Source organism: Erpetoichthys calabaricus, chromosome 5 (genome assembly GCF_900747795.2).
Source record: "Erpetoichthys calabaricus chromosome 5, fErpCal1.3, whole genome shotgun sequence".
Lineage (NCBI taxonomy): Eukaryota > Metazoa > Chordata > Cladistia > Polypteriformes > Polypteridae > Erpetoichthys > Erpetoichthys calabaricus.
The window spans coordinates 154478104-154501068 of NC_041398.2; the positions used below are offsets into that span (position 1 = coordinate 154478104).

The window sequence follows — 22965 nt, forward strand, 5'->3', positions numbered from 1 at the left end:
CACCGCTGATGGAAAAGCAACAGCTGCAAATTCCGAATGCAAAAAAGTCGGAGACAGACTTACTGCTCTGGAAGATGGATGCAGAAGGAATAATATTAGAATCAAAGGTCTATCTGAGGATCGTGAAAGTCCAAACTTGGCGAAATTCATAGCTGAACTAATTCTGAAAAATAACTGGAGAGGACTTTAAATCAGACACTGAGATAGCGGCAGCTTAACGCATACGGGGATTGAACACATCGTAACCTTGGACTTTCGTTGTGCGGTTTGAGAAGTTGCAATCTAAATTAAATGTAATGTCACTTCTCAGACAGAAACAAGATATTTGAAAATTAACATCATTCGTATTCTGATTTTTTTTTTCTTCTTTTTTCATCCTCAGCAGCTGCTAAAGTGCCTCTTTTTATAATATTACACGGCGCTTACAAAAAGCCGATATCAGATACAGCCTCTTGTATCCTGCCAAACGGAAAGTGGATATTCAAGGCAAACATTACATCTTTACCTCTACAGAGGAAGCAGATAGAGTTAAAGCTGATCCTGACACTTTCCTGAAATATGATCGTGAGTCTGAGGAAGCAACAAAAAGATATCATGATAAAATATAGGTCAATACAATTTATTTTTATACAGCCCAAAATCACACAAGAAGTGCTGCAATGGGCTTTAACAGGCCCTGCCCCTTGACAACCCCCCAGCCCTGGACTCTCTAAGAAGACAAGGAAAAACTCCCCCAAAAAAAAAAAAACCTTGTAGGGAAAAAATGGAAGAAACCTTGGGAAAGGCAGTTCAGAGAGACCCCTTTCCAGTTAGGTTGGGTGTGAAGGGGGTCAATACAATACAATACACAGAACAAATCCTCAATACAGTGATCCCTCGCTATATCGCGCTTCGCCTTTCGCGGCTTCACTCCATCGCGGATTTTATATGTAAGCATATTTAAATATATATCGCGGATTTTTCGCTGCTTTGCGGGTTTCTGCGGACAATGGGTCTTTTAATTTCTGGCACATGCTTCCTCAGTTGGTTTGCCCAGTTGATTTCATACAAGGGACGCTATTGGCAGATGGCTGAGAAACTACCCAACTTACTTTCTCTCTCTCTCTCTCTCTCTCTCTCTTGCGCTGACGTAGGGGGGTGTGAGCAGGGGGGCTGTGTGCAGCTGCTTCCTGAAGGACATGCTGCACAGTGCTTCGCATACTTAAAAGCTCAAAGGGCACGTATTGATTTTTGACTTTGTTTTTCTGTGGCTCTCTCTCTGTCTCTTCCTGCTCCTGACAGAGGGGGTGTGAGCTGCCGCCTTCAACAGCTTTGTACCGGCGGTGCTTCGCATACTTAAAAGCCAAAAAGCCCTATTGATTTTTTTTTTTGACTGCTTGCTTTGCACTCCTTTGAAAAGGAAGATATGTTTGCATTCTTTTAATTGTGAGACAGAACTGTCATCTCTGTCTTGTCATGGAGCACAGTTTAAACTTTTGAAAAAGAGACAAATGTTTGTTTGCAGTGTTTGAATAACGTTCCTGTCTCTCTACAACCTCCTGTGTTTCTGCGCAAATCTGTGACCCAAGCATGACATTCTAAAAATAACCATATAAACATATGGTTTCTACTTCGCGGATTTTCCTATTTCGCGGGTGGCTCTGGAACGCAACCCCCGCGATGGAGGAGGGATTACTGTACAGTACAAAAATAAAAATTTTAGAAGTACGGAGCAGAATTTAACCGTAGATATCACATAATATGATTTGGATTTGTTTAGAGTCCTAGGGACCTCATCCATCAAGCTGCCTCCCCCATTTGGCCATTCCATGGCTGAAATAGCAATGGGCCAGCCAATCCGATGAAAGGACCCCTCTTCCCCACAATTCCTGCGATCCTCCATCAGGGAAAACTTTACCTTAGGCAGGCAAAACAACTTGGCAGGTGGGCCGTGGCACAAGTGCCACATTTGAGTACTGAGAAGAGAAACAGAATAGGTGAGGGTTAGTATCCAGTTATAACTATTCTGTTACTTATGTTTTAGTGCTAATGACTAACAGAGATGCAGTATGTACAGTTAATCAGCAGCTCTAGTCAGGATATGCTAAACTGAAGTAGAGTCTTCAGCCGGGATTTAAAAGCTGAGACCGAAGGGGCATCTCTTATAGTAGCAGGCAGACCATTCCACAGTTTAGGGGCCCTGTAACTAAAAGCTCGACCTCCCACTGTTTGTTTTATTAATCCTTGGAATCATAAGCAGACCGGCATCTTGAGATCTCAATGTGCGCTCTGGTTTGTAAGTCATGATAAGTTCAGACAAGTAAGCCGGACCTTGGCCATTAATTGCTTATATGTTAAAAGGAGGATTTTGAAATCTGCCCTAAACTTAACCAGGAGCCAGTGTAAGGATTTAAGAACTGGAGTTGTGTTCGTATTTTCTTCTTGTGGTAATTGTTGCAGCAGTATTTTGGATTAATTATAAAGGAAATAGCTGAGCCTTTTTAGTTTAAGCAAAAGATTAAGAGGTGACATGACTGAAGTGCTTAAAATTTTAAAGGGAATTAGTGCAGTGGATCAAGACTGTTATTTTTAAATGAGTTTGTCAAGAACACAGTTGGAAACTTGTTAAAGGTAAATTTCACAAACATCAGCAAGTTTTTCATTACACAGTGAACCATAGACACTTGGATAAAGCTACCAAGTGGTGTCGTAGACAGTAAGATTTTTAGGGACTTTCAAAACTAGAGTTAAATTTTTTAGAAATATTTAAATAGATAGGACTGGCAAGCTTTGATGGGCTGAATGGCCTGTTTAGATTGTTCTAAACACTCAAGATTAAGGAAAGTAGATGGTCAAAAATAGACCAACAGGGCAGAATTCCACAGAAAATGTGAAAGAAAAGACAGAAAATGATTTGATTAACAAAAACATTTAAGTAGACAATCAAACAGAAGGTATCGATAGTGACCTTCAATAAATCCACACTTGCCCTGAACCCAGGTCAAACTATCAGATACACTGATAGACCGGTTCAGTATAAAAGAAATTTTTATACGAGTTGGAGAAGCTGAGGAAAATGTGAAAATTGGTACAATTTGTGTAACACTGAGCCTAATAGATTTGCTGGGACCATAGGCTCAGCTAATTTATGGAGAATTGTCTTGATATTAAACTAAAGGAGAGTGGTTCCTTCCTAATGAAGGTGTGCTTGAGATCCGACTTGTCTTTTGGTACAGCTCTACAAAAGAAACTGCAATTGGAAATTAGTTTTTGAAGAAATTACAGCTCTAGGTGAAAAACCTATTTATACTAGATGGGTGTGCAGCTTGAAACAAGGTGTACCTTGTTCATTCTTTCAAGTAATAGAATTGTCTGTCTATATCCATCCATTTTCCAACCCGCTGAATCCGAACACAGGGTCACGGGGATCTGCTGGAGCCAATCCCAGCTAACACAGGGCACAAGGCAGGAAACAATCCTGGGCAGAGTGCCAACCCACTGCAGGACACACACACACAAACACACCCACACACCAAGCACACACTAAGGCCAATTTAGAATCGCCAATCCACCTAACCTGCATGTCTTTGGAATGTGGGAGGAAACCGGAGCACCCGGAGGAAACCCACGCAGACATGGGGAGAACATGCAAACTCCACGCAGGGAGGACCCGGGAATCGAACCCAGGTCCCCAGATCTCCCAACTGCGAGGCAGCAGCGCTACCCACCGTGCCGCCCACTGTCTGTCTATATTCAGCCTCCATTTGATTCTAAATGGGATATTGTGTAAAATGAAAGTTTGTGGACTTGTACATCCAAATAAAACAAACCATAATGTGTTTGTGAGAGAGTGATTCCTTTTGAACAAATTTGAGTATATGGAAAATTTTAAATGAATTGGGATAGAAATATGTGACCTTTCTTAGACAAAAGTAAAAATTGCTCCAGCCAAACAGTTTGAATGTAGTTATGTTTATCCAGATACGCATAACCAATAAAACCAACATACAAGTTTTATGTTCAGTGCTAATTTGCACTGTTATACAGTAAATAAAACTACACCAATAATTCTTCACATTGTGAAACAAATGATGAAGCACAGCATGGAGTCTATTCTGTGGCGTTCTGTCCAAAAACAGATGCATCAGATTGTTTTTAAGAGACTCATACACACACACGAGTGGATGTATATATGTGTGTGTGTGTGTGTGTGTGTATATGTATGTGTGTGTGTGTGTGTGTGTGTGTATATGTATGTATATATATATATACATACACAAAATGGAAACATGGGACATCTTGGATTGAGTAGAGTGGGGATGCAGATTGTCCTCTAAATGTCAGTATGCTAAGGCAGAATGCTTAAAATGCAGACGCTGTGATAGACATAAAATAGTTGGCAACACTTTTTGCTGTTTAAAAATGCCCTCTGCTACCAGCTTGAGTGTATGAGCAATATAGGCAAAGCTTTGGACTCCAGCATCATCAATGTCTCATAGTTTTGGCATTGTCACAGACCACAACATACACAGAACGTTTTGGAATGTGCCAAGCATTTCCTGGAGTGCATCTACTATTGTTTGGCCTGTATGGGAGCCTCAAAGCTGCATAAACCCGCTAGAGAGTGAAACTCTCGTCTATCCACTTTGTCAGTTGCACAGCTGAGATGTTGGGGTGTGTTTTTTTTTTTTTTTGGTGTTGTGTACATGTCTTGGAATGTTGTACTTTGGCCTTAACACACACATTGGGGGGAGGGTTTGTGCTGAAATCCCATGTTCACAACCAACAGTGGTATATTGTCAAGAACAATATACTGAGCAAACATTTCTGTTCCCACACTCATGCGTGCATTATAATAATATTGGTTATAGGCATTGGGGCACGAGTACTTGAGCACTGCATTGGACCAAAATTCGATGCCAGTGGTGGTAACTTTGCATCCGTACTCGTATCTTTAATTCTAAATTGTCTTGATGTGCAAAGGTGTACTATGTGATGTTATGGTGTCCTATCCATTGTTTGTTCACTCCACATACTGTGTTCTGCAGATACAGTAGACTGCTTAAGATGCTGAACCACGATTACCAATTAATAGATGGGTGGAAGTTAGTTGCTGATTTCAGAACTCTTAATATTTTACATGTCAACACTTATTGAAGTTGGTGTAAACAGCTGATAGTCAAGTATCATTCATCAGTAAATCTGGTCTTGCTCACTTATTTGGAAGAAGAGCTTGTCTCCAACCAAATTCTATGGAATATGATACAAATACTAAACCCCTGAATTGAAGTCAAAGCTGCTTGTCTCTCCCACTGTCCCATAATGGCAATGTTCCTGTACCAATGTTTATAGCAGTCATTCTAATAGGTCACGCATGGTTGAATGATGTACCAGTTTTTAATTTGAACTTAAGTAACAACTTCTCTCTCCTTTGCAGTGCTTTTTGCAATGATAGCTGCTGTTGGTTTTCTGATGTGGCGTAACTGGCAAAACAAGAACATGAAGAGTATGAACTTTGATAATCCTGTGTATCTGAAAACAACAGAAGAGGACCTCAACATAGATATTAGCAGGCACACATCAGTGGGCCATACATATCCAGCAGTAAGTGGGTATAAATTTAAATTTTTATATTAGTTTATTGTGGGGTGGTTAAGGTTTTGGAATTCAAAACCTGAAGTTGTTAGTTGAAATCCCACTACTGATATTGCGTGAATAGATAGATAGATGGATAGATACTTTAAGTATAGGAGTCGGGTGGAGAACTTTGTTTCTTGGTGCAGAAAGAATTGTCTGCAACCTTCCATATCAGCAATATCAAAGTGGCTGATTTTTTCAATGCACCAAACCACCACTGTCTGCAGTAACTGTGCAGTGAGTGGAGGTAGAAGTAGTATATATGTAGTAGTCCTTATGGGTCCACATCATTGACAGGTTGGACTGTTTTTTGTTCTTTATTTCGCCTTATACAATTTCTTGTATTAGGAGTTTGATAGTTTTTGCATACCCCTTGGGGTCAGAGCGCAGGGTCCGCCATTGTACAGCGCCCCTGGAGCAATTGCAGGTTAAGGGTCTTGCTGAAGGGCCCAGCAGAGTAGGATCTCTTTTGGCAGTGACGAGGATTCGAACTGGCAACCTTCTGGATACCAGAACAGATCCTTAGCCTCCGAGCCACCACTCTGAGCTTACAGTGGTGTGAAAAACTATTTGCCCCCTTCCTGATTTCTTATTCTTTTGCATGTTTGTCACACAAAATGTTTCTGATCATCAACACATTTAACCATTAGTCAAATATAACACAAGTAAACACAAAATGCAGTTTTTAAATGATGGTGTTTATTTAGGGAGAAAAAAAATCCAAACCTACATGGCCGTGTGTGAAAAAGTAATTGCCCCCTTGTTAAAAAATAACCTAACTGTGGTGTATCACGCCTGAGTTCAATTTCCGTAGCCACCCCCAGGCCTGATTACTGCCACACCTGTTTCAATCAAGAAATAACTTAAATAGGAGCTGCCTGACACAGAGAAGTAGACCAAAAGCACCTCAAAAGATAGACATCATGCCAAGATCCAAAGAAATTCAGGAACAAATGAGAACAGAAGTAATTGAGATCTATCAGTCTGGTAAAGGTTATAAAGCCATTTCTAAAGCTTTGGGACTCCAGCGAACCACAGTGAGAGCCATTATCCACAAATGGCAAAAACATGGAACAGTGGTGAACCTTCCCAGGAGTGGCCGGCCGACCAAAATTACCCCAAGAGCGCAGAGACGACTCATCCGAGAGGTCACAAAAGACCCCAGGACAACGTCTAAAGAACTGCAGGCCTCACTTGCCTCAATTAAGGTCAGTGTTCACGACTCCACCATAAGAAAGAGACTGGGCAAAAACGGCCTGCATGGCAGATTTCCAAGACGCAAACCACTGTTAAGGCAAAAAGAACATTAGGGCTCGTCTCAATTTTGCTAAGAAACATCTCAATGATTGCCAAGACTTTTGGGGAAAATACCTTGTGGACTGATGAGTCAAAAGTTGAACTTTTTGGAAGGCAAATGTCCCGTTACATCTGGCGTAAAAGGAACACAGCATTTCAGAAAAAGAACATCATACCAACAGTAAAATATGGTGGTGGTAGTGTGATGGTCTGGGGTTGTTTTGCTGCTTCAGGACCTGGAAGGCTTGCTGTGATAGATGGAACCATGAATTCTACTGTCTACCAAAAAATCCTGAAGGAGAATGTCCGGCCATCTGTTCATCAACTCAAGCTGAAGCGATCTTGGGTGCTGCAACAGGACAATGACCCAAAACACACCAGCAAATCCACCTCTGAATGGCTGAAGAAAAACAAAATGAAGACTTTGGAGTGGCCTAGTCAAAGTCCTGACCTGAATCCAATTGAGATGCTATGGCATGACCTTAAAAAGGCGGTTCATGCTAGAAAACCCTCAAATAAAGCTGAATTACAACAATTTTGCAAAGATGAGTGGGCCAAAATTCCTCCAGAGCGCTGTAAAAGACTCATTGCAAGTTATCGCAAACGCTTGATTGCAGTTATTGCTGCTAAGGGTGGCCCAACCAGTTATTAGGTTCAGGGGGCAATTACTTTTTCACACAGGACCATGTAGGTTTAGATTTTTTTTTCTCCCTAAATAATAAAAACCATCATTTAAAAACTGCATTTTGTGTTTACTTGTGTTATATTTAACTAATGGTTAAATGTGTTTGATGATCAGAAACATTTTGTGTGACAAACATGCAAAAGAATAAGAAATCAGGAAGGGGGCAAATAGTTTTTCACACCACTGTATATACTTATTTTTGAAGTATATAAGAAAGGGCCAAGAGGTTTTCTTCCCTTAGACTCTTTGAAGGTGGGAAATGACATTCACCTCTTCAACTCTCTAGTGTATGGGAGGGGGGGTTTGGGGGAGATTTTTTGCTGGTAACATCTCTTCAAAAGTGACCCAACTAAATCAATTAGAGGATTAAAAGGGCAGGCTCAGTTGTGGGATGCACTCTGGACCCCTTGGATGTAGTAGCAAAGGAGATCATTGAAACAAAACTGTGTGCCATTATTAACAATGGTGTTCTTTCAGTCAATAAATCATTCAGCATTAGTGTCGAACGCTTTTTTTTCTTTTTCTCCTTTAGTTATTCTGGTGTGTGTTCATATTTCTGTTTTTAAAGATCTGTAAAAAGCCAAATTTTCCCCCTTCTGGCCACTATAGTTCACTTGATGTAAGAAAGTCGGTTCATCTGTCTATGCTCCAACTGAGAAACATTAATGTAACCAGTTGTATCTCAAATGTTGTAAAAACTGTATAGAAGTATTAGGAAATTGAGTGATGCCTTTATCAATGACAGCTTGCTTGTCTGACCAACATACATCCAATAAGTAAGAATGTGATCTGCAGATGATGACAAAATTGACTCTTCAATGTGCTGTTTTAACGAAACAAAGATAAAGGAACCTTTGTCAAATGAGTGCTTGACATGCAAAATTTCAGCTGTATGTATTGACGTGATGGGAAAAGGGGTACACCAAGTCCCCTACATATGAATAAGTTCCATTCCTTGAGCATGTCCGTAAGCCCAGCAAAGTTAACCTAGGTACCCAACAAACACAATGCAAACACCAACCTTAAGCTCCTATAGAAAACATGTACAGCTATTTGTGCATAAAGTGCTTTTAAAATGTAATTTTAATAGATTTCTAGTGCTTTTTAAAAACGGAAAGTTTATTCCCATGGTTTTCCATCAGCTGATCTCAGTACAGTAGATTCGCTTACTGCTAGTGAATGAGCCTATGTATGTAGACCCAGTATACTTCTCTCCTCATCTCGAAAGCATGTTTGCATTGTATGTGCAGTACAAATAGCTTTTAAAAGTTAATTTTTTTTCTGTGAGATTTGAGACCTCAGAAGCCACCCAACTGTGCTGTGGCGATTTTACTTTTAACGCAGGCAGGAATTGTTTGTCTGCCGCCAGTGCAACTGAAAGTTCAGAGCTTCCCCGTGTAATGCGTCTGTCACCCGCTGGTGATTGCGGGGAGCATTTAACACCGACCACTTACTTGGCCTTATGTCCACCTGCTGTTTTCTCACTTGTGCATGAAGTCTGACTCCTTTTAATCTGAGAACAGAGTGACTACAGGTTGATGACAGCATCTCTGCATGCATGCTGATGTTTCTGAGAGTGCTGAAGAGAATGCTCCCATTTGGATAAGTTTGAGATGACAATAAAACCCGTCATTTTTTGGAAATCTAGACTCTTTCTGCAAGTCTGTCACCCACATTATGTATGTACAGTATTTTTGTATTGATTGAGTGCATTTTAACAACAGTTCTTTTTATTTCCCCCCCGACCCCCCATGTTTTCAGTCAGCTAATCTTGGTAGACCCCTGTGTGTTGTTTTTAAGGTATAGTAGTTGATTCTCCAATGCCAGTGTGGTAATATTTTATTTTAAGGTAATACTGTGTTGATATATACGGTAGTTTAACTAGGATCTTTGACCCACCCACCCATATGCTAAAAATATATACTCTTAGCGGAGCCCAAAAAAATCTTAGTCACAGTGGAATCTTGGAAACAAAATGTATAATAAAGCAGGAAATGAAGCATAAGCAGAAATTGTACATTAAAGGATATTTCATAAGGAGGTTATAATAGTGTAAGGCTTATTGACTGCAGACCACAATGATGCATTAAATATTAATCAAATTTCGTGAATACCCCCAGGCTACCATCAACTAAGTGACTAAAATTCCTGTATGAAAAGCTGGAATCTCTTAGCAAGTGTAAAAATACCTTTTAGTATTGCGTGTTGTTCGCATGCCTACCTGATCTGAATCAGTGATAAGTTACTGAACCTGTAGTCATGGACTATATTTGAATCCTATATTTAAATACAAGGTAATTTTGAATTCAAAATGATAGTTTATACATTTCTGATCTTGCAATATTTGTTCTGGAAATGCCCTGGTAAACAAGTGTTATGCAGTCCTCTATTTGATTAAAAGTAATGTTTTGTTCAGAATGCCAGAATATTTGTTTAGTGAGAATTTTGAGATTTGAGTTGTAGATATTTGGGGAATAGAGACTTCTGTGCTGAACTATCTGAAGAACTGTTCCCTTAGCTCAAGTCTGCAGGTTGTGTAGCCTGAATAACTCTTGTTTAAGACCTTATTAGAGGTTTCTACAAAGCATGCGGGCATAAAATATTGTGGGTGAAGCTACAATATTGACTACCACAAGTTCAATCTTTCAGTTACAGGTGCATTTATACTACAGTTGATTTGAAACTGTTGACTAAAAGCAAATGATCTTGATTTAACTAACTGACTTATAAAACTATAGCAAAATACCCGCGCTTCGCAGCGGAGAAGTAGTGTGTTAAAGAGGTTATGTAAACATCTACATATATACACATCTACATATAGTGCGTTGTAACACGGGCTATGATTGTTACATGGGAGGGAGACGACAAATCACAGCTTCCCGCTTTCTAATCGGGCCTGTGATTGGTGTTTTGACTGATGCCCAGATCCCACAGTATGTCCCCTTAGGAGAGGCGTTAGGCAAGTGTAATTGAATAGCGGTGCTGCAAGTTTAGCTTTACACCTATTTTTAAGGCTTATTGACTGAAAGGGGCTTTCATGAAAAAACTTAAGGCTTTGCTACAGGATACACCCTCCACAAGTTAAGGAAGTAAAAATAAAGGTATATATTTCTGTTTTATTTAAACCTTTTAAGTTTGTATGCGGGCGGCATGGTGGCGCAGTGAAAGGTGCCAGTTAGGAGACCCGGGTTCGCTTCTCTGCGTGGAGTATGAATGTTCTCCCCGTGTCTGGGTTTCCTCCGGGTACTCCGGTTTCCTCCCACAGTCCAAAGACATGCAGGTTAGGTGCATTGGCGATTCTAAATTGTCCCTGGTGTGTGGGTGTGTGCGCCCGGCGGTGGGCTGGCACCTTGCCCGGGGTTTGTTTCCTGCCTTGTGCCCTGTGTTGGCAGGGATTGGCTCCTGTATTTAGGATATAGCGGGTTGGATAATGGATGGATGGACATCTGAATGCATAGCCCTATTTGCCCATTTTCGTTTTTTTTCTTCAGTAATATTTCAGTAAACCCGGAGCTTGTCAGTTCAAATCCTGGTACTGACACCACTGTGTGACCCTGAGGAAGTCACTTCACCTGCCTGTGCTGCAAAAAACAAAAGTAATGTAACAAATTGTACCTCAGATGTTGCAAGTTGCTGAAATAAAGGCATAAGTAAAATAGATAAATATGTATTATACACATAGGAACTATTAACTGAAAATAAATTAAGTCATCTGCAGCAAACCTTTATAAATGAGGGTTTCTCCTTTTTAGATAGTGTAAACTGTTTCTTCTTCATTGACGTTTTCTCTTGGAGAGCTTTTTTCATTTCATTGAAAATTAAAGCAGCAGCTGCCAAAATATGTAGCTTTCTTATTAATTTTTCAACATTGTGTAAAATAAATTTATAAAGTAACATAAAAGGTTTAAATACTGGTTATCCTTTTACACTAAAATATTACTAAAGAGATACAAAACAAGTAAAATGCATATGTTTTTTCTTTAAGGAGATTAAATATTACTGAAGAAAGAAAAAAAAAAAAACTAAAACAGCCAAATGGGGCTATGCATACGAACTTAAAAGGTTTAAATAAAACAGAAATATATACTTTTATTTTTACTTGCTTAACTTGTGGAGGGTTTATCCTGTAGCAAAGCCCTAACTTTTTTCGTGAAAGCCCGTTTCAGTCAATAAGTCTTAAAAAAAGGTGTACAGATATTGACAATAAGCTACGCAAACCCAGCAAGACATGGAATCGTTTAAATCAAGTATCATTACATCTTCCTTTCTTAAAGAGAAGTAATTAAAAGAAAACCTTTTTAAATTGAGGGAAACTATACTAATAACAGTTTAAGGATCTGTTTTTTTGTGAAGCTGCCTTCACTCGAGTGATCACTTCGAGCTGACTTGCTGGCCAACTATAAGCGTTACCTGGTAGGTAACCACCCATACAATCAGATTGTGAATCAGACTACGAATGCCGTGAATGTAATTACCCCGATCTACATGTTGTCAAATAAACGAACCACACGCCGTGGCGCAATTTTAGGGGCTTTGCCTCTAGTGCTGACGTCCGAGGTTCGATTCCCGTAAGGGAGTGAAGTGAGTGGCTGGATACCTACCAGGTAACGCTTATGGTTGGCCAGCAAGTCAGGTAACATCAGCCACGGTGCTTTCAGTTGTGAGAAGCAGATCATAGAATGGTTGAAAATCGTTTACTGTCAAATAATGCAAAGAGTACGCGACACGTCTTTCCCCCTTATTCTTGGCTCATCAGGCGTACACACTCACTGCACTCGCTTACGGTAATCGGACATCTGCGCTAGAGGGGCTTCGCAGCGATGAAGTATTGCTTTTAAATTTTAATTAAGAAGAAAATGAAAACCTTTTTAAATTAAGTCTTAAAAAGAGGTGTGAAGATATTGACAATAAGCTACGCAAACCCACCAAGAAATTTAATCGTTTAAATCAAGGCGCAAGTCAAAAAACACCATCCCATAATATTAACAATTAACACATTTCTATATGTATTTTAAGCATACAATACAACTGATAATATGTTGTGCTTATTTATCTGGTGTACCGTCATTTTTGCGCGTTTAACGTCTGAAATCTAACGTGGTTTGTGCCCTTCAGAATGAAAACAGTTTGCATTTACCGTTTTAATAAAAGGCGAGCTTTTAAGCCTGAGAAATCACCCCGTAAATGCACACGTTTAATTGCACATGTGTTAATATGTATGCTTACACAGTATTAAGACACTCAAAAATTAACGTCATTTACCTTCGTTCCCGCGTTTGACTCGTGCTGTAAATCTCTTCCTTGTTTTTAGTTCACGTGATTACGTAGGAGGCGTGATGACGCGATACGTGACTCCGCCTCCTCCATTAGAGTATATGGACAAAAAACAGGTTCCAGTTATGACCATTACGCGTAGAATTTCGAAATGAAACCTGCCTAACTTTTGTAAGTAAGCTGTAAGGAATGAGCCTGCCAAATTTCAGCCTTCCACCTACATGGGAAGTTGGACAATTAGTGATGAGTCAGTCAGTCAGTGAGGGCTTTGCCTTTTATTAGTATAGATTTGAGTGCAACAGTGATGACTTAGATGCATCGTATACTTATGCAATCAGTTTTGTGGGTTCTTTAACTTACACCACTCTGCAGAGGTGTGTTCACATTAACATTAAACTTTTTTTCCTGCTGATCTTTGGCAGAAAAGCAAATGCTAATCCACTGTGGTTCAATGTTGCATAACATTAAAATGTCAACTTCTAAAGGGGGGGAATACTATTTATAGTCACAATATTATACAGAAATAATAGAAAACTTCTTCTTTCGGCTGCTCCCGTTAGGGGTTGCCACAATGGATCATCATCTTCCATATCTTTCTGTTCTCTGCATCTTGCTCTGTTACACCCATCACCTGCATGTCCTCTCTCACCACATCCATAAACCTTCACTTAGGCCTTCCTCTTTTCCTCTTCCCTGGCAGCTCTATCCCTTAGCATCCTTCTCCCAGTATACCCAGCATCTCTCTTCTGCACATGTCCAGACCAACGCAATCTTGCCTCTCTGACGGTCTCCCAACTGTCCAACTTGAACTGATTCTCTAATGTACTCATTTCGAATCCTATCCATCCTCGTCACCCCCAATGCAAATCTTAGCATCTTTTAACTCTGCTACCTCCAGCTCTGTCTCCTGCTCTCTGGTCAGTGCCGCAGTCTCCAACCCATATATAGTTAGGTCCATAAATATTTAAACAGACACAACTTTTTTCTAATTTTGGTTCTGTACATTACCACAATGAATTTTAAATGAAACAACTCGGATGCAGTTGAAGTGCAGACTTTCAGCTTTAATTCAGTGGGGTGAACAAAACAATTGCATAAAAATGTGAGGCAACTAAAGCATTTTTTTAACACAATCCCTTCATTTCAGGGGCTCAAAAGTAATTGGACAAATTAAATAACTGGAAATGTTCATTTCTAATACTTGGTTGAAAACCCTTTGCTGGCAATGACAGCCTGAAGTCTTGAACTCATGGACATCACCAGATGCTGGGTTTCCTCCTTTTTAATGCTCTGCCAGGCCTTTACCACAGCGGCTTTCAGTTGCTGTTTGTGGGCCTTTCTGTTCGAAGTTTAGTCTTCAACAAGTGAAATGCATGCTCAATTGGGTTAAGATCAGGTGAATGACTTGGCCATTCAAGAATTTTCCACTTCTTTGCTTTAATCAACTCCTGGGTTGCTTTGGCTGTATGTTTTGGGTCATTGTCCATCTGTATCATGAAACGCCGCCCAATCAATTTGACTGCATTGAGCTGGATTTGAGCACCTCTGAACACTTCAGAATTCATTCGGCTGCTTCTGTCCTGTGTCACATCAATAAACACTAGTGTCCCAGTGCCACTGGCAGCCATGCAAGCCGAAGCCATCATACTGCCTCCACCGTGTTTTACAGATGATGTGGTATGCTTTGGATAATGGGCTGTTCCACGCCTTCTCCGTACTTTTTTCTTGCCATCATTCTGGTAGAGGTTGATCTTGGTTTCATCTGTCCAAAGAATTGTTTTTCCAGAACTGTGCTGGCTTTTTTAGATGTTCTTTAGCAAAGTCCAATCTAGCCTTTCTATTCTTGAGGCTTATGAGTGGCTTGCACCTTGCAGTGCACCCTCTGTATTTACTTTCATGCAGTCTTCTCTTTATGGTAGACTTTGATATCGATACGCCTACCCCCTGGAGAGTGGTTTTCACTTGGTTGGCTGTTGTGAAGGGGTTTCTCTTCACTATGGAAATGATTCTGCAATCATCCACCACTGTTGTCTTCTGTGGACGACCAGGTCTTTTTGCGTTTCTGAGCTCACCAGTGCTTGCTTTCTTTCTCAGGATGTACCAAACTGTAGATTTTGCCACTCGTAATATTGTAACAATTTCTCGGATGGGTTTTTTCTGTTTTCACAGCTTAAGGATGGCTTCTTTCACCTGCTGGAGAGCTCCTTTGACTGCATGTTGTCTGTGCACAGCACAATCTTCTACATGCGAGCACCACACCTCAAATCAACTCCAGGCCTTTTATCTGCTTAATTGATAATGACATAACGACGGACTTGCCCACACCTGCCCATGAAATAGCCTTTGAGTCAATTATCCAATTAATTTTGAGCCCCTGAAATGAAGGGATTGTGTTTATATTTAAAAAAAAAAAAAAAAAAAAAAAAAAAAAAAAGCTTTAGTTGCCTCACATTTTTAAGCAATCGTTTTGTTCACCCCACTGAATTAAAGCTGAAAGGTCTGCACTTCAACTGCATCTGAGTTGTTTCGTTTAAAATTCATTGTGGTAATGTACAGAACCAAAATTAGAAAAAACTTGTTTGTCCAAATATTTATGGACCTAACTGTAACATAGCTGGTCTCACTACCGTCCTGTAGACCTTCCCTTTCACTCTTGCTGATACCAGTCTGTCACAAATTACTCCTGACACTCTTCTCCACTCATTCCACCCTGCCTGTCATCAGTGAACATCATAGTCCACAGGGACTCCTGTCTAATCTCGTCTGTCAACCTGTCCATCACCATTGCAAATAAGAAAGGGCTCAGAGCCGATCCCTGATGTAATTCCACCTTGAACTTGAATGCATGTCACTCCTACTGCAGACCTCACCACTGTCACACTTCCCTCGTACATATCCTATACAACTTTTGCATACTTCTATGCCACTCCCAACTTCCTCATACAATACCACAGCTCCTCTTGAGGCACCCTGTCCTATGCTTTCTCCAGGTACTCAGACGCAATGTAACTCCTTCTGGCCTTCTCTAAACTTCTCCATCAACATCCTCAGAGCAAACATGGCATCTGTGGTGCTCTTTCTTGGCATGAAACCCTACTGCTGCTCACTAATCCCCTCACTTCTTAACCTAGCTTCCACTAGTCTTTCCCATAACTTCATGCTGTGGCTCATCAATTTTACCCTCCACAACTCCATTATTCTTAAAAAAAAAAAAAAAAAAATCTATCCCTACACTTCTCCTCGCTTCGGACATCCTCTCTCACTTTCCAAGATTTTCAATAAACAGTCTGGTTAAAAAGTCCAATGCCATCTCTCCTAAACAACTCCATGTTTCCACAGGTATGTCATCTGGACCATCAGCCTTTCCATTTTTCATCCTCTTCATAGTTGTCCTTATTCCTCCTTGCTAATCTGTTGCACTTCCTGATCCACTATCACCTCATCATCTAACCTCTTCTCTCTTTCTCTTCATTCATCAGCCTCTCAAAGTACTCTTTCCATCTGCTCAACACATCCTCCTCGCTTGTATGTTTCCATCTTTATCCTTTATCAACCTAATCTGTTGCACATCATTCCTAGCTCGGTCCCTCTGTCTAGCCCAGGGGTGTCAAACTCCAGGCCTGGAGGGCCGCAGTGGCTGCAGGTTTTCATTCTGACACTTTTCCTAATCAGTGACCAGTTTTCACTGCTAATTTACTCCTTTTCCCTTCATTTTAATAGCCCTATTTTTAAGGATTCAGTCCTCTGAATTGATTTTTCTTCGTGAAATGGCAGCCAAACAGAAATGAGACGTTAAACGAGCCAACAGATGAGCAGCTAAACTGGGATTTCAAATTCTATCCAATCTATTAATGATAAGCTGATTCTTGCTGTTAAGCCCATTATTTAATTACTATCCCACTTCAACAACCTCTTCCTTTGTATAGTCTGGTGTACTACCCCATTCTACCACCAGGTTTCCTTTTCCTCCCTCCTCTATCCAGATGTCACGCCAAGCATCCTTTTCACAATATCCACTATCTGACCTTCGTTCCTCTTCTTGACACTATACCTACCCATCACCTCCTCATCCCCTCTGTTCCCTTCACCAACATATCCATTGAAATCCGCTCTAATCGCCACTCTGTCCCTTCACCCAACTGACTCCAGAAATCTTGTTACTATCCATCGTACACCCAATTTGCGGGGCATATTGTACTAACATTCATCGTCACATCTTCAATATCCAGCTTCATAATCCTCACTCTGCCTGACACTACTACTACCAGAGTTAGCGCTACTGGACAATAGTCATTAAGGCTGTTTTTCTTAGACGCTGGAATGTTGTTTTTAAAACAATTTGGAGCCATTGCTTCAAAATTGTGAAGTGTTAAATATGTCCCAAAAAACCTCTGATCACTGCACACTTTTAAAATTCTCCTAATTTGATCTGGTCCAGCTTCCTTTGTAACGTTGATTTTGCTTAAAGCCTTCCTGCAGTTGGTTAGCATCTAGATGCATTACCACATTTGTGAATCATGTGCTGCTAGACTTAAATTATAAATGTCTCCTTTACTGTTATTTTGTCAGTGATTGCTTTTCAGTTTATACCTGTAACTGTTGCAGGCTTCTGTGAAATCAGACTGGAATCCAGTGGTGTAAGCCCATAGCTTCCTATGAGTTTCAGCATTAAACCATGGCTTCTGAGTCAGAAATGACTGGACTATGTTCCAAGTATTTCTTAATGAAGTGTGACTGTTACAAATTCATCCAGATCAGCAGAGGGTTGTTTGAATATGTCCCAGTCTATAGAGTCGAAACAACCCTGTAATCTATCTTCTGCCTCTGCAGTCAAGAGTTTCTGCAGTTTCATGTGGCATACTAAATATGTACTATGACTGTGAAGAAAACTTCTATTTGAAAAATATCAAAGCTCTCCTTTAAATATACCAAGCATCTAAAAGTGTGTGTATGTATGTAAATCAAATGATTTGATTTCAAGTGAAAATTTTAAAAACTTCCACCGGTGTGGACAAAGGTGGGGGGGTGGGGGGAAAAATGTGAGGTTTCTAAACTTTTGGGACTCCCACAGCGGCATGACATTCCGAAGCGCAATCATGGTGTCTGTGGAAGACCCTGTTGCTGAGGCAACCGCAGGATTACAGTGGTGCAGCGTGTGTGTGTGTGTGTGTGTATGAAATCACTTTCAGGAGAAAAAGCAGATAAACCGTTTACTCCAGTCTACCATTGGGGAATTGGAAATAGTGTAGTCAGTGTTAAATTATTTTTGCAATTAGTGTTAATGGTTATTAGGCTTTTTTTTTTTTTTTGTTTAAATGCAAAAACATCCCATACAAGCAAGTCAAGTTTAACAAAACTAGGTTTGAAACAAATAAACTCCTACCCATGAGAGAGAGAGAGAGCGAGCCAGGCAGCAGAGTAAAACTTTAAAAGTAAATGTATGTTGAATTAAATAAATGAATTGTGAAAGGGTGCTTCCCGGACACAGACAGGCAGACACGTTCCAGTCCATCACCACACGTTTATTTTACACTTACTACTATTTACAAAGTCCTTAGTGCGCCTCACCAAACCCTCCCGCAGTCTCCCAAAGTCTTGGCTCCTTCAGCCTTCTCTCTCTTCTTCACACACCACACTCGGGCCTCTCCTCGCCCCCTCTGCATCGGCCTTGTCGTCCTCCTCCTACCCGACTCCAGCCTTGATTGCAGGGCGGCAGCTCCTTAAGTAGGTGGCTGATTGCAGGCCGCACCCAGCCACCTGCGACATAACTCCCCCGTTAGCTGAGACCTCCAGGGACCAGCGGACCGTTCCGCGAGGACGTGAACCCCTCGCCGGCAAGCCGACACTCTGTAGCCTAGGGCCTGATCCTAGAAATAAAACAGAAAAACGAGGGCGGAGGCATTGCCCTGACAACGCCCTCGGCCCCGATCGGCACCCCGATGCTCCTTTTTTCGGCCTCCCAGCCCGAGCAGTCCGTGCTCCCCGTCACGGGACCACCAGTGGGATCACGCTCCGTTTCCACCTCTCAGCCAACGGGTACTTCCTCTGCCTCCGCAGAGGACGGCCCTTTGAAGTACGTGCGCACTCAGCAACACGTCCTCCCTTATCGGAGGAACTGGCTTCCCCAAGCCGCTTCCTCCGTTTACTTTGGGACGCCGCGACGGTTCGGATCTGCCCATTGTAAGAGGGCAGACCCAGCCCCGCTGGCGTCCAGAACTTCACGGGGTTGGTCTCCCTTACCTTCCCCGCTGTGCCTCTCCATCCAGGAGCTCCTGCAGCGCGCCAATCCTCTCTTGCCTGCGGCTCTCGATCCGCCGCCGCTGCCATCCCTCCTGACTCCAGCGTTTCCGCCCGGAGGGCACATTGCTCGGCTGGCAGCGATAGCACAAGGCGCAGTTGTTCTTGCAGCTCCTGTAACACCGCTGCCAAGGAGAGAGAAGCAGCCGGCGGTGGGCTTACCTTGCCAGTAGTTCCACTTACCAACTGCTCTCTATGGGTGCTTCCCTGCAGCCCACTCGGGTTTCTGTGAAGCACGGGACAGACATTCCCTGCTCTCGCCTCCGACCAATCGCTGGCGAGAGGACAGGACACGCTGTCCAATCCCGTGCCTGTTACGAGGAGGGACTTTTGGCCGGCCATCTCGCTCCCCTCTCTCACTGGAGAGCGATTCTCCGGGCAGCTCCACTGCTGCTGCGGCTTCCCCAGCTGCAGCATCTCCTTCTCGGCAGCCCCCTTCTGGGCCACCGCGTCGGTGAGCCGCCCCTGAAATACAAAGTCCGATACCGGGCTGCTAACGGTCCGCGACACTGCATTTCCCTGCGGGGTTGGGTGCACGCCGCCCCGGCGGCACGTGGGTGAGTTCGCCTGCTGTGCCGGGCCTTTCACAAACATTTTCAGATATGCAGGTCCCCACCTTGACCCAGGTGGAGCATCCTGCCGACTACGCCACTGTGAAGGGGTGCTTCCCGGACACAGACAGGCAGACACATTGCAGTCCATCACCACACGTATATAATAGTGTAAATAAACAAGTCACTAGGTGCACCTCACAAACCCCCACCGACTCCCAAAGTCCCGGCTCCTTCACTAGCCATCTCTTCACTGCGCACACACACTCGGGGCCTCTCCTGCCGCCTCCTCTGACCTTGTCCGCCTCCTCACCTGACTCCAGCCTTGATTGCAGGGCGGCGGCTCGTTATATAGGCGGCTGATTGAGGGCCGCACCCGGCCACCTGCCACAGTACACCCCCCGCTAGCTGAGACCTCCTGGGACCAGCGAACCATTCCGGGAGGACGGGAACCCCTCGGTAGTGATGGGCGGAATGAAGCCTCACGAAGCATCAACACGTTTGAAGCAATTGTGTCGGAAATCGTATCGAAGCTTCGAAGCATTTGACACCTCTTTAGTGACACCTCCTGGCCATTTTCATTAACGTTACAGAAACTTATGATCCACTTCAATGACGTCTGTTAAAACTCTTATTGTTTTTATTTTTTCGCAGCTACAGACTGACAACGAAGAGAAGGGATCGTCAGCAGCTTCTAGTGTCTGATGTCTAAAAAATATAAATACTGTATAACTAATGCCGACAGGCAGAATGCACTATACGATAGCAAGAGTTAAACAAAATAAAGACGCCTCACCTCACGGATTCCCATGGATTTCAATTAGTATTTACTTTTGCACTGTATCATTATCGCTCCTGTTATTAGTATTATAATTAACCCTGATCTTTTCTTGAGATCACATTTAATAGCCTTAAATGTTTTCTTTGGTCTGACTTAATTAAAACGGAGTAGACAGAAAATAAAGGTTTATCCCTGTACTTTGCCATGATATAGGTAAGCAGATCTGAGAACGAAAATGTGAAATCCTTAAATCACAGATGTTGTTATTCGATCAGGTATTAAACTATTTAATTTATCAATACTTTACAATATTTTTTTGGAGCTCAAAAGTAACGAGTTCGCTATGAGAAAAGACGCCGTCAGTGGCTCAATTAACTAAGGTGGTTGCTTTTCACATTCTGAGCGTAGTGCTAACCCGAGCTCGATCCGAACTAAAGACTCATCATAATTAAAAAAAATAATCTCGATTGAAGTCTTTATAACCAATTTGAACTAAATAATTTTGAGAGATACTGTGGAAGGATCACATAAGAGATCTGTTCGTGAATCATCCCCACTTAGAATCGCCATCAAAATGCGATGACTAATTGCGTAATCTGCTGCACCAAACATTCAAAGGTGTCAATCCGGAGCTCATCAGAGAGGCTGAGAGACACGGCGCAGATCAGTCACTGGTACACCGACACACAGACACACACAGGACACTCCTAGGTGAGCAGTGCATGGATCAAGTGAGCATTGCACGTATCAAGGTCGGCATTAAAGATCCTCTTGAGTGCTGAGGCAACAACAAAAAACAGCGGGATAAACCCATCTGGACCTGCTGCCGAAAAAGCATTTGCTTTTAACAACAGCATCCCTCCCTCGTAAACACATCTTCAAGGTCCGGACAGGCGATCAGGAAAAAGTTGTCTTAGTCACAGCACAGTGCAATAATAAAACATTTCCTAAAACATATAGTTGTCCAGTCTGTATCATTCCTAAGCAATCTTCCAGTTATAGAGGCGCAATCCCAGTGACTAACACATTTATCGTGTAGCTCTCCCCCCCCCCCCCCCCCCCCCCAACACTCAAAGTAAGAACACATTCCACCTTATTAAATTAATATTTAAAATTTTAAACCGCTAAACCCGCCATCAACAACTACAATAACAGTTGAAATCGTCACTCAAATTTTTTTTTTGTTATAGACATAAAACAAGATGCCCATTTCCATTTGATAGATCTTTACTAGTGTTCTCGCCTTGCTCGCTCTCGGTCCCCGGTGGAATTTGCTGTTAAATGAAAAAAAAAAAGAAAAACGGACTCTTTGGGTCACAATTCACAATGGGTGGACATGGGACCCGAACCCAAGCAAGCCTTAGTATAAAGCGGCAACGCTACCACTGCACCACTACTATTTTCAGCAGAGTGGATGTATATAATGCATGTTTTGTATGTATGTATGTATGTATGTAATGAAGACAAAAACAATGATATCCATCCATTCATTTTCCAAACCACTGAATCCGAACACAGGGTCACGGGGCTTTGCTGGAGCCAATCCCAGCCAACACAGGGCACAAGGCAGGAACCAATCCTGGGCAGGGTGCCAACCCACCGCAGATTTGTATGATGTAAAATTTATAATTTTATTTTTTACCACAAAGTATTATCGGGCACAATCATTTAACATGTATGGATCATCCACAAACATTCATTTCAATGGGAATTCTGTCGAGTTTTTGAACTCTGTTGATGCCATATGTACTTCAAACTGGAGCTCGTCAGCACCAAGCAGACATGGAATCATCAAGCTTGGTTAGAAGCACTGAGCAGACATGCGTACTAAGATTGCATCATGACGGAGCTCTGAAGCGTCAGACATATGTAGTACGGAGATCATGACAGGTATCCGAAGCCTCAGTCATGCGTAGTTCTGAGATTGCGTCATGACAAGCTTCAAACGGGGCTTTGAAGCCTCAGACATGCGTAGTACTGAGATCATGACAGAGCTCTGAAACCTCAGACATGCGCACTGGGTTAACTGAGGCTTCGAAGCGTCGAGCAGATTCGAAGCCTCGGACATGCGCACTGGGTTAACTGAGGCTTCGACGCGTCGAGCAGATTCGAAGCCTCAGACATGCGCACTGGGTTAACTGAGGCTTCGACGCGTCGAGCAGATTCGAAGCCTCAGACATGCGCACTGGGTTAACTGAGGCTTCGACGTGTCGAGCAGATTCGAAGCCTCAGACATGCGCACTGGGTTAACTGAGGCTTCGACGCGTCGAGCAGATTCGAAGCCTCAGACATGCGCACTGGGTTAACTGAGGCTTCGAAGCCTCGAGCAGATTCGAAGCCTCAGACATGCGTAGTACTGAGCTCATGACGGAGCTCTGAAGCCTCAGACATGCGTAGTACTGAGATCATGACAGGGTTCTGAAGCCTCAGACATGCGTAGTACTGAGATCATGACAGGGTTCTGA

The 22965-nt window shown here is 42.3% G+C and overlaps 1 protein-coding gene across 2 annotated transcripts in view; it reads left to right on the forward strand.

Annotated features, from left to right (window-relative positions):
• Window positions 1–22965, forward strand: part of vldlr (very low density lipoprotein receptor) — a 308802-nt gene that overhangs the window by 273365 nt on the left and 12472 nt on the right. The window contains exon 18 of one of the 2 annotated variants that reach the window (XM_051927740.1): window positions 5417–5583. The exons of the other annotated variant lie outside the window; for it this stretch is intronic. Coding sequence (XP_051783700.1) covers window positions 5417–5583 — 167 coding nt within the window. The remainder of the gene's footprint in view (window positions 1–5416; window positions 5584–22965) is intronic. 2 annotated transcript variants of the gene reach the window in all.